General features: G+C 46.6%; 1 protein-coding gene across 4 annotated transcripts in view; it reads right to left on the reverse strand.

The window, feature by feature from the left end:
• Positions 1–1,486: 1,486 nt before the first annotated feature.
• PRRC2A (proline rich coiled-coil 2A) overlaps positions 1,487–12,507 on the reverse strand; it is a 51,717-nt gene continuing 40,696 nt past the window's right edge. For 2 of the 4 annotated variants that reach the window (XM_070936645.1, XM_070936644.1), the window contains exons 22-32: positions 10,042–10,230; positions 9,842–9,916; positions 9,433–9,607; positions 9,287–9,339; positions 8,803–8,891; positions 8,400–8,658; positions 5,000–5,104; positions 4,673–4,903; positions 4,487–4,575; positions 2,369–2,462; positions 1,487–2,253 (exon numbers count right to left, since the gene is read on the reverse strand). In XM_070936645.1, coding sequence (XP_070792746.1) covers positions 2,116–2,253; positions 2,369–2,462; positions 4,487–4,575; positions 4,673–4,903; positions 5,000–5,104; positions 8,400–8,658; positions 8,803–8,891; positions 9,287–9,339; positions 9,433–9,607; positions 9,842–9,916; positions 10,042–10,230 — 1,497 coding nt within the window. In that variant the 3' untranslated portion in view covers positions 1,487–2,115. The remainder of the gene's footprint in view (positions 2,254–2,368; positions 2,463–4,486; positions 4,576–4,672; positions 4,904–4,999; positions 5,105–8,399; positions 8,659–8,802; positions 8,892–9,286; positions 9,340–9,432; positions 9,608–9,841; positions 9,917–10,041; positions 10,231–12,507) is intronic. The other 2 variants (XM_070936646.1, XM_070936647.1) reach the window with 2 other exon arrangements.

The raw sequence follows: 12,507 nt of genomic DNA on the forward strand, positions 1-12,507 counted from the left end.
CAACACCTCTGCATCACAAGCTAAACTGATTGCAAATTTGGTTTTAGATGTGATTCAGTGTGCTGGTCACTGCCTACAAAGCCCTCATGGAGCCCAGCTTTAGAGGGACCACCTATCTCCCATTGTATTGGCCCAGTTTTACCTGGCAGGGTTTGTGGGTTCCATTGATTGAATAATTTCATCTTTTGGACCACAAGGTACATCAGTGTAGCCCCATTCGCCCTCTGGAATGAGGTACCCTCTCACCCACCTACCCACCCAAGATTCAGCCAGCTTCCATTCTTTGATTTTGAAGGATCCTGAAGATGTGGCTCTTTGCTCAAGCTTTTGACAAGGATGACTGATGCTATTTTTCTTTCTTTCCTCTTCCTAACCAAATTGCTTTCTCTGCCATGTTTGTAGTTGTGTTGATATTTTAAAAACATTTTTAAACTTGCAAATTGCAGATTTTTCTGGGACTCGGGTGTCACATGCTTTTATAACATAAAATTGAACTACGGCAATTAAATATAAAGACGACCAAATTGATGGCACTGGGTAGAGGAACCAGACTTGGAATTGACAAGAGGAGATACTGAAGTGGGGGCGAAAGCTTCTGCCTTTTAGAATCAACTGTCAACAGCAGAAGAAGAAATACGGAAGGTCGTACTAGTCTTGGAAAAAATATATTCAAGTGCTTTGGATGTGTCTGTACCTTTTCCGTGTGACACACTATGGAAGAAAAAAAAACCCTGGCGTTTGAATTTGCAGAAATCAAGCAGAATGAATCTGGGAACAGATCATTCTGAAAAAAAGTCTATGTGGTTGATGGCACAATTAAGAGGTTTTATTTCAGAAACACCGTTAGTTTAGAAGAGAGTCCAAGAAAAAAAATATTTCCTATCGCTAATCATTCATCCGTAGTCGTCTTCTGTCCCTTCCCAGAGAGCTTCTGTGGACCAGAATGGAGGAAAATGCCGTTCGACCCCCTACCCTAAGATTCTTCAGCTTCTTGGATAGATCTTCACACTTAAATTGTGATGTTTCTGTCCTACTTGTTCTAATGCATCTTTGTAATTTTATGGAACAAGTGGCTTACAGAGCCATGGCGGCTCAGTGATTAGAATGCAGTATTGCAGGCTAACTCTGCCGACTGCCAGCAGTTCGATTCTGACTGGTTCAAGGTTGACTCAGCCTTCCATCCTTCTGAGGTGGGTAAAAGGAGGACCCAGACTGTTGGAGACAATAGGCTGATTCTGTAAACCACTCAAGAGACGGCTGTAAAGCACCATGAAGCGGCATGTAAGTCTAATTGCTATTTGCTAATCGCTACTCTAATCCTGCTAAGACTACTTCTCAATTTACTGCATGTCAGGTTGATTTCAGGCAATAAACTGTGAGTAAACACCGCAGGTCATTTTCACGCAGAACTTTAACTAGAGGTATTCTCAATGGATTTTAGAATGGAATTCAGGTCTTATCAGTAAACATTAACGACAGGGGGAACTCAACAGATTGATCTTTTTATTTTATTGGTTTTTTTTAAACAACTTTTTTTTTTTTGGTTTTATTTATTAAACAAACCAGCTCGACCACCTTTTTAAAAACTCAACGCTTCCTATTTCAAACTCAGGGGAGCAGACAGACAGGAGAGGAGGCAGGCTCCCAGGCACGCCTCCCCCTACTCCCATAAATAGAAGAGGGGAGAGGCAAGACCTCACATGTTCATATTTATATATATTTACACTCCACACTTTAGAGCAGCTCCCTCCCCCCTTCGGATCAAGAGGCAACGCAGCCCCTCCCAGAAAAATATAAACTCAGGTGAAACCAAAGGAAATAAGCAAAAATACATTCAGCTGGGAGCCTCCCCAAATCCTGATCCTTGCCCCCCCAAATTACACTCCGAGTATCCCACTAAGAGTCTAAACACCCCTAACAGAGGGGACAAATGCAGTGTGCCCCCTCCCCACATAAACAGAAAAGGAGTTAAGGAGACACCCCCATCTTTAGGATACATCAACCGAGAGGAGGGAGGAGCCCCAGCAAAGAGCCCTTCCCCTCCCCCACCAAAAAAATCATTCTGAGGAGAGGATGTCAAAACCAAATCCAAAGGGGAGGGAGAAGTATTCTGGGCTAGTGGTGTCCGGAGAGATTGGGGTCTTGCTTGTCGGTGTGGGAACGGGTGTCCGGCTCAAGGCGGCGGACAGGAGCTCCATCCCGGGGTTGAGGCGCCCGTTCCCAGCAGCGGGGGTTCCACCGAAGAACATCTGACTGCCAGGGCAAGAAGAGGAGCAGAAGGAAAAGAGGAGAAGTTGGTTAAAGGTTAAGATTGGTCTGGGCTGCCATCTTATCCATCCATTTAGTTAGCCCCAGAAGCCAGCCTCACCTGCTGGTAGACCTCAAAGCGCTGGGCACGAAAGAGGCCGCCGTAGCCAGACCCGGGAGATTTGAGCCTGGCGCTGAAGCCTCCAGAGAAAGGCCTGCGGGAGAAGAGAAAAAGGCTCAGCCTAAGAAAGAGACCCCAGGCAGCCTTCGACCTGGGCTCTCGGTGCTATCAGGAGCCTTGGTGGCGCAGCAGACTAAAGTGCTGTTAAGTAGCACTTAGCTGCCAGCTGCCTGCAATTACTGTGAGTTCAAATCTCATCAGGCTCAAGGTTGACTCAGCTTTCCAACCTTCCGAGGTAGGTAAAATGAGGACCCGGATTGTGGGGGCAATAAGCTGACTTTGTATAAAAAAGAACACCACTTAGGGGGGGCCGAAAGCCCTACTAAGCAGGTATATACAAAAGTATGAAGGCTATTGCTTAATGCATTGTAAGCCACCCTGAGTCTCCGGAGAAGGGCAGCATATAAATCGGACCAATAAATGAATGAATGAATGAATGAATGAATGAATGAATGAATGAATGCGGTTCTAAGGAAAAGCACTTCAAACTGGTGCGTTTCTCCTCTCCAGAGAATTTTTAAAAAAGTTTTTTTTACATCCCGTTTCTCTTTCTAAACAGAAAATCCTGAAAGCCGTGATTTTCTGTAAAGAACAGATTTATATTCCGCTCTTCAATAATAATAATAAAAAATCTCTCTCTAGGGAGAAGCAAAAGCATTATCAATATTTTAATAGCAATGCCTTAAAACCCTCTTTGGAATTCTTCCCTCGTCAAATTTGACTTGCTGTGAAACCCGGATCCCATCTTTCTTTCAAGAAGCTCCCAAACAGCTAACAGGTAATCCTTGCCTTACAACTGTTTGCTTAGTGACTGTTCAAAGTTACAACAGCACTGAAAAATGTGATTTATGATAGTTTTTCACACTTACGACCTTTGTAGCATCCTGAATCAAAATTCAGATGCTTGGCAACTGGTTCATATTTATGACCGCTGTGTCTCAAGGTCATGTGATTCCCTTTTGCGACCTTCTGACAAGCAAAGTCAATGGGGAAGCCAGATTAACTTAACAATTGGGTTACTAACTTATCAACTGAAGTGAGTCACTTAATGGTGGGTTTCGGATTATATTACTACCGGTTCGCTGCGTGCATGCTCGCTTCATGGGTGCACCCAGCCTCAAAAACGTGCCTAAATAGGATGGCATAGAGCCGGGGTGGGCTCACCTGCAATTTCTGCTACCAGTTCGGGCAAACTGGTCCGAACCGGCTGAATAGCACCTCTGGTAGCTGGAAAGGTCATAAAATGGGGCAAAATTCACTTAACAAATGTCTCCCTTAACAACAGAAACTTTGGGCTCAATTGTGATCGTAAGTCGAGGACTACTGGTAGTAGATTATCCCTCCACAAATTAGGCTTCCCAAGTTTGTGAGATACACGGAGGCTGTCAACGGGGCTGTGTCCAGGAAAAACTTCTTTCCACATGCTTTTGTGTTTTTGTAGATCCCTTACTTAAAATAGGTAAATGAAAAACTGAAATGCTACAATGAAAACACTTCAACATCATCTTTTTTATTTTATTTTTTACAATAAGGCCTCCAAAGTCCTAGACATTCCTCATGGTAAAAGCGGAAGGAGGAAGCGACTGGCTGAGGAATTATGGGAGTTGAAGTCCACATCCTCTTAAAATTGCCCAAGGTTGAGAAACATGGATGTAAACTAATGGGAGAAACATTCCTTCCCACTTGCAGGAACCTTTTTTTTCCCCAATCCATTTCAAAACAAGGAGCTGTACATGTGAACTGCGATCCCCCCCACCTTCCAGGCAACCGCTGTGCTACACCCAGGTGTAATCAAGGGAAAAGCTAAATGACAAGAAGTCGCAATGACACTTCTTCCTTGAGAACTGTTAGAAATTCTCCTTTTCCACCCTAATCATCCTCCACGTTTCAGACCTAACAGCTTAATCGGGAGAGCTCTTGGGCCAGTAAGGGATATGATACAGGAATCCAATACATTTTCAAAACTTCATCCAGCTGGAAGAATAAATAAGATTTTGCAGCCCTGGAAATATAAACTTCAACCACAGATCATTTCCCCCCACCAGAGAGAGTACTTGCCTGTTTCCAGAAGGAGGCCGGGCACCTACAGACCCCAGACCATTGAGTTTCCGGTAATCTGGCATGGGTTTCATTTCCAGAGCATGAAGCTGAAGAAAACAAGCCTTGTTAGAAGCCGGGTGTTGGAAGCTTCCCTCCCTCCATCTCTCCCTCCCAGCAGGCTCCATTTTCCCAACCCTTCTTTACCTCGTTGCGTCCCACTCCGCCGGGGGGAAAGGCTCGGATGGCCGGAGACACCAATCGCCCAGCCAGTTGTCCTGGGGGCCGGAGTGCCTGGGCAGCCACAGGAACCAGAGGCATTGGAGGAGGGGGCGGCTGGGGTGGTGGCGGGGCAGAGGCAGCTGGGGGTGCTTGTTGCAAAGAGCCAAAGTTCACCACCGGTGGTAACTGGGGCGACTCCACCACTGGCAAGAGCACCTGGGGCAGAAGCAGAAAGAGAGAGTGAGAGTGGCAGATGCTGCATTCACAGCCTTCCCGGGAAGAGTCTAGGGATCTCCAGGAAAATAAGCTCACCCTCACCTGTTGGGCAGGTCCTGTGGCCGTCAGGAAATTGCTCTGGCTGCCTTGGCCCAGTGTGGCGGGGTAGAACTCAGAAGGGGAGGCGAGTTCCTGACGCACCTGTGAAGGACGGAAGAGGTGGTCAGGGAATACCTGGTCCTTAGATGGTGACAGCACAGAAAAAAACTGGATATACCCTTTTGGGGTGGTGCCCGGGCAGAACCTGGCTGTGTGGGAGTTCTGGTTTGGGGGGGACCATAATCTGAGTTACAAATATGATGGGCTGCTGGGCAAGAACAGATGCACAGGTAGTTTCCTAGTATGATTTTGATTGCTTATTTAATATCCTATGACTATCACCAAGTGTTGTATCTTATGATTCATGATGAATGTATTTATGACGACTATGATCATGGTTTATCACTTATATCTTTTATGTACACTGAGAGCTTATGCACCGAAGACAAATTCCGTGTGTGTCCAATCACACTTGGCCAATAAAGAATTCTATTTTTTATTTTTCTATTACAACCGTTCAAGTTACGCCATTGAAAAAAGTGACATGACCATTTTTCACACTTATGACACTTATTGCGACATCCCCATAGTCACGTGATTTACGTTCAGTTGGTTGACAACTGACTCACATTTATGACAGTTGCAGTGTCCCTGGATCATGTGACACAGTCTGACAAGCAAAGTCAATGGGGAAGACAGATTCACTTAACAAACATGGCAAGAAAAGTTGTAAAATGGGACAAAACTCATTCAACAAATTTCTCACTTGGCAACATAAATGTTGGGCTCAACTGTGGTTGTAAGTTGAGGACTACCTTTAGTTCACAAGGATAGATAAAAAATGGCTTCAAGTTTCAGGAAACTGAATCTTGTTGGAATCAGGGGGAAAAAAGGAACTGAGAGACTTGGGCATTACAGTAAATGGGAGAGTTGATGGACCAAAGTTTAAATGTTTTGGTCCCTTACATGGACCAAAACATCCATACATGGTCTACCTGAAGGCGGATATTTCAGGTGTTTAAGTTAAGACTTTATGCACGGAATCTTTGCACATCTTCAGTTAAAAAAAAAAAAAAATGAGGCACATATTTTCCAGAGGATTTAATTCCTTTTTTGTTTTGTTGTGCTGCCTGGTCTCTATTACCAATTGCTTTTGAAAAGGTCTGGGGAGCTGAGGGGAGACATGATATGAATTAGAATTGTTTATTGGCCAAGTGTGATTGGACACACAAGGAATTTGTCTTGGTGCATCTTCTCTCAGTATACATAAAAAAAAGATAGGTTCATCAAGAATCATAAGGTACAACACTTAATGATAGTCATAGGGTACAAATAAGCAGTCAGGAAACAATATCAATATAAATCGTAAGGATACAAGCAACAAAATTACAGTCATACAGTCATAAGTGGGAGGAGATGGGTGGTGGGAACAATGAGAAGATTAATATTAGTGCAGACTTGGTAACTAGTTTGACAATGTTGAGGGAATTATTTGTTTAGCAGAGTGATGGCATTTGGGAAAAAACAGTCCTTGTGTCTAGTTGTTCTGGTGTGCAGTGCTCTATAGCGTCGTTTTTTGAGGGTAGGAGTTGAAACAGTTTATGTCCAGGATGTGAGGGGTCTGTAAATATTTTCACAGCCCTCTTTTTGACTCGTGCAGTATACAGGTCCTCAATGGATATGAATCTCAATGCAGCTGTCAAAAACTTGACGAGGAATCTTCTCAGCCAGTGAAGGAAAGCTCTTCCTCTGGTAAGCCATGGCAATATGCTGATAAGTAGTAGTAATCACCCCAATGTCCTCGTACCAAGATGGGCACCGTTTGGGTGAGCAAGCAGGAAAATCAGGTTTAAAATGCCAGACTGCATCTCCGGTGTCATGCTCCTATTGATCTAGTCACCAAGAACAAGCCTCTGCTGATACTGCCCCCTCAGAGAATGCTTTGGTAGCACAATCTGGCACACAAAGGGTTCAAAATCAGAAAAACCTGGGTTTTTCTCAGCGTGAGTGTCTTTGCAGTTGGAAAAGCTTGCTTCCCCACCCCACCCCACCCCTCTGCATGCAGACCGGAAATTTTGTTTGCTGGATCTTTTTGCTCGACTGCAGGACTGGAAAGCAAATCAATTTCACACCAGAGCTATAAAGGAGGGATGGCTCTTTCAAATGTTGATTCTTGCTCTGTTGCCACATTATCAGAGTGCTTTTCTGTAAAGCTGCCCAGATTCTTTGGGGTTAGGAAGCATATAAGTGGACTAAATGGATAGATAAAACCAAGTTCAGATCAAGAAGCTAGCTTTGTAGACCCTGTTATTTGAAGAGCATTGCATCACTGAGAAAGCGCTGGCCAAAATGCACCTCTAACTCAAAACTCTGCTTTGATAGCATTTTGGTTTCAGGAGGGCTACTCTGTCCCAATCTGGTTCTCCTTTGGAATTCCAGCTCTCTTTTTCTTCAGTAATTTCACCTGCTCTTCCCTGTTCTCTGCCCATTACTGACAGCCCTCAACTTACAACCATTTGTTTAGTACGATTTTAGCGCTCGAAACTTTTGAGTTAGGGTTGTGACTTACAATGACTTACATGTGACACGATGTGGAAGTCACACTAAGTGACTTGCACTCAGTCCTTGCAGTTACACAATCACAGCACAAGTGTTTTATGATCTGAGTGCTTGGCAACTGTCATGCGTTTCTGACGGTTGCGGTGTTCTGCAATCCGATGATCGCCATCTGCAACCTTCCCAGCCAGCTTCTGACAAGGAAAGCCAAAGGGGAAGCTGATAGGGAAGACTGCAAGTGCTGGTCATATTGTTGTCTTGCTTAAAGACCCTAGCAAAAAGATCATAAAATTGGGTGTAGTCCAGGAGTGAAATCTAAAATTTGTTACTACCGGTTCTGTAGGCGTGGCTTGGTGGGGGTGGGGTAATTTTAGATGCCTCTGACGATCAGGCAAGTCAGCTGGGATCGCCAGAGGCTTTTAAAGGCTTTTTTCCCCCCCTACAACCTCTTTGGCCAAAGGGGTTGCAGAAAAAAATGCTTTGACAATCCCAGCTGAGCCACGCAATCATCAGAGGCTTTTTTTTTTTACTTTTAAAAGCATTTTTTTGGCTGAAGAGGTTGTAGAAAAAATGCTTTTAAAAGTAAAAAAAAACAGTCTCTGATGATTGTGTGGCTCAGCTGGGCATGGTGAAGGGGGGGGTGGGCCGCCGGGATTTTTCCTACTGGTTCTCCGAACCACCCGCCTCTATCGCTACCGGATCGGTGATCCGGTCCAAACCGGGAGCATTTCACCCCTGGTGTAGTCACACACAATGCCTCACTTAACAACACATTTCCCCGGTCCCTATGGTTGTCGTTAAGTGGAGGGCTCCTCGTTGTCTTGCATTACTTCCCCAGTACCTGAAGCAAGGCCTGTTCAGGAGCCAATTGGCTCCCGCAGAAAGCAGAGCTGTAGATGAAGGAGGGAGGCGGTGCCTGGTACAGCAAGCCCGTAGCCGGAAGTTTGGGCAGGTCGGCCGCCTGCAGAGCTGCTATTTCCACATACTGTCCTTTCAAGGCCATCCCCGAGAGCAAGGCTGAACTCGGAAGCACTGCGCCGGCTGCTGTCTGAGCTGGAGAAGCAGGGGCCGGGCTGGGCTGGAGGTACAGGTGCTGGGACCTAGGGAGCAAGAATCTGGCTCAGATGGCGCCAACAGCTGCGTTTGGGACCCGACCCTCCGGGTGGATCCCAAACAAGGAGGGATCATTGCTCCATCCCCAACCAGGATCAATCTACAGTCCGCTCCCCCACCGGCCTTGTTACCTGTATGAGTGAACAGAGGGGGTGTTCGGACGGTAGTTGCTGCCACCACTTGCGCTGTGGAGCTGAGACTCGAGCTGGGCGTTGGGGACCTACAGACAAAGAGAACGAATAAAATGCCATCAGAGGATAAAGACGCAGGACGCCAACGCAGATGCCCACATCCCCGGCCCACCCCGAGCAGCATGCGTCATTTTATTTATTTATTTATTTATTTATTTGTTTAAATTTCTATACCGCCCTTCTCCAAAATAGGACTCAGGGCGGTGAACAGCCAAAGTAAAAAAAACAATACATACAAAATTTAAAAAACAGTATTAAAATAATTAAATATTTTGGCCGTAAATTAAAACAACCCAATTTAAAATCAATTTAAAATTAACTCAAGCCAGACCATTTTAACTGGTCTGTGCCCAGTGCACAATCCCCACTTTCTGTTCCAGGAAAGCATCTCCCTCTTCTGCCTCCCGCCTGCCAAGATGGCTACCTGGTTCCCATAAAACAGCTCCGGGTACAGCCGTGGCCCCTGGCCCCTCTCACCTGCGGAGAGAAACACCATCAGGCGCTAATCTGCTTTTGAGCCACTCGAAGAGTCCCGTCCGTCCCCAAAACCAACCAAATCCCCTTCCCTACCTGAGAACATGGGCGCGTCTGGTGGGAAACCATGTAAACAGGAAGAGGCGGCGGCAGCTGGAGCTCCCGGGAAAGATCGGGGCTCGAAGGAACGACTGGGAGGCATCTCGGGGGATGCCCTGTGGCTGGGAGGGGCTGGGGGAAGCAGCTCCCACTCTCGGGGAGCAGAGGCCAGCTGTGGAGAGAGCAGACGGAGAAGCTGTTGAGAGGCAGATGGTCACCGTCTAATTCTCCAATTCCCTCTCACCCAAATCAATTGGACCTATTTTATTTCATCGCTACGTGTGCTGACTCAAACACAAACCTTTAGCAATCTAATTCAAGCTATATACCAGGGAGCAAGCTGCTTTTAAGTCCCGTGGAGCTGCTCTCATCTCTGACTGCAGCATTGGCTGCTACCCCCACTTACCCCTTCGGTGAGTGCCTGGTGCAGCTCTTCACCTGCTTTGGGGACTTCATTCACAATGAAGCGAAGGTCAGCATCCTGAAAGGCCAAAGTCCCCAGTCGAGGTCTGAGCCCAGGGCTTCTCTGGCTCAGAGTTTTCAAAGAGTAGCCTACGGCAAATCTGGGAGGCAGGTAACCCAGGTGCTCCCAACTGTCACACTTACCTTGTCGCTGGCACCAAATTGGATGGGTGGGCAGGCTCCTGGGGAGTCCAGCTGGGGGCTCTGCTCGGCCTTCAGAACGCCCAGGCCTTCCGTGCTCTCCTTGGCCTTCTCTGCCCGCTGGGAGCGCTCAGTGCCAATAGCGCCCGGGGGAGGGTGGTCTCGGGGCAGGGGCTCCGGGGAGCTGCTCACCTGTTGGCAGAGGAGGAGTGAGGAAGCTCATGAGGCAAACCTTTCGAACCTTAGCAGGTCACGCAAATTGCAAGCTATCCCCCTTCAGTGAACAGCTGAGGTTTTCAAGCCATCAAGCAACGTAGGCAGCTTGAAAACATCTGCTATTCGCTGAACGGGGATAGCCTGCCATTTGGACAAAGGCCCCAGTACAGGTAATCCTCCGCTTAGGACCATAACTGAGCACAAAATTTCTGTTGCTAAGAGACCGTTGTGAATTTTGCCTGTTTTACAACCTTCTTGCTACAGTTGTTAAGCGAATCGCTGCAGTGGGTAAGTTAGTAAACGGTTGTTAAGCGAATCTGTCTTCCCTGATGACTTCATTTGTCAACAGGTCGCAAAAGGGGATCACATGACATTGCAACAGTCCTAAATATGAGTCAGTTGCCAAGCATTTGAATTTTGATAATGTGACTGTGTGGATGCTACAACAGTCCTAAACTGAAAAACGGTCATAAGTCACTTTTTTTCAGTGCCACTGTAACTTCGGTCATTAAATGAGCTATTGTAAGTCCAAGGACTATCTGTATTCTCCTCATAAATTACCTAAGGGACACACAGCTACCCCTCACTTCAGATGAAGACACCATGATCTCCGTGCCTTCCCTCTCTACTGGAAAAATGATGACGACACAAAACGACTTCAACCAGATCAAAGACAGATTATCCTCTGAAATTTCTGATGCTCAGAGATGGGATCACACCTACATCGTCTGGCAGACTAGCTTCCTAAGATTGTCTTTCTTGAAGCCCCGAAGGAGAATCTTGAAGGGGAGAGCTGCCAGGCTGAAGAGCCAGATGGAACACGGAACACTTGTAAATGCTCCTTTCAAGTAAATCTGAAGTAAGTCTGACTTTGGGGCTGCAAATATTTTGTAAAAGCAACCGACTGTCTCCACCATTATACATTAAGCATCACATCACTTTAATTTTATTTAGGAAGATGTTTCTATCCTTTAGAATGCAAAGACAAGCACACAAAGAGGCGTTGTGAGGAACTGCCTCTCAGCAAGCAAGACTCTTAATCCATTTAGTTGAATCAAAAGAACTTTTTGCTGAGAGAGAAATGACTACAGGAGAATAAGGGGAAATTTGAAAAAGCCCACGCAAAGCAAACAACATTCTTTCCTTTCCCCAAGCCCAACTCCTCTCTCGCCCCCCCCCCCCCCCCCCCCCACAAACCAGTCCACAAAAGGTTGTTTGGAGAGTCTCTGAGGTGTGAGGAGATAACAGCTCCTCTTCAGGGCATGATGGCCTTGGAGTCAGGCTGAAACCAGCTGGGAGAGAGTTCGCTCTGTCTCAGAAGATGCTCCCCACTCCCTAATTCTGTCTTTGAAAACACTGCCCCTCCCTATTTCCCAAGCGGTTACAGCAAAAGCAAGCTAAAAATGCCAGCAAGCCTCCCTGCCCCCCTTCCAACAGAATGGCAGGACACGATGGTGGGCCTGACAGGTGTGAATTGTGTCCAGAAAAAAGTTCTTAGGAGGAATGCGGAGGGATGCATCTGGGTACAATTCAAAGTGCTGGCTTCGACCTATGTAGCTTGGGATCTAGGGACTTGCAAGATCACCTTGTCTTATCACACAGTACCTGAAGCAGCAAAGGTATGTGGTTAGCGAGAGGACAACGTTGCAAGCTCATGATCGGAAAGAGGGGCAATTGACTCGGTTGCTATGACAATATGAAGAGATTCCGAAAGTCATATGATTTGTGGTTTTAAGGCCGTGATGGTGAACCTATAGCACACGTGCTGGAAGTGGCATGGAGAACCATCTCTCCGGGCATGCGAGCAGTCATCCATTACTCTTCTGGGTTCCGGCGCGCCAGCCAGCTGGTCTTCATGTGTGCAGAAGCACCCGAAACCGGAAGAGCAGCCGCCTGGAGTGCATGTGCGCGCTGGGAAGATGATCTTCCGGTTGGTTTCCAAACGCGCAAGAAACCGGAAGATCAGGTGGCCAGTGTGCATGTGCACACTTCCCAACATGTGCATGCACTCCAGGCGGCTGCTCTTCCAGTTTCTGGCACATGTGCTCCGTTTCGGCACTCGGTCTCTAAAAGGTTCACCAACACTGTTTTAAGGTATAAAAGATACGGGTGAATAATGGGAGGTTGCTAATCAGCCTCAAGCCATCCCTTTTGACTGCTCCCTCATTGCAATGTGATGTAGGTGCCTTAATGGCAAAGGCTTTACGTTTGCTATGAATCCTAAAGTGAGACTTTTGTGGTGTGCTGTCTGTT

The sequence above is a fragment of the Pituophis catenifer genome, unplaced genomic scaffold (assembly GCF_029215685.1).
Source record: "Pituophis catenifer annectens isolate HBS135680 unplaced genomic scaffold, rPitCat1.0.hap2 SCAF_2, whole genome shotgun sequence".
Taxonomy (NCBI): Eukaryota; Metazoa; Chordata; class Lepidosauria; order Squamata; family Colubridae; genus Pituophis; species Pituophis catenifer.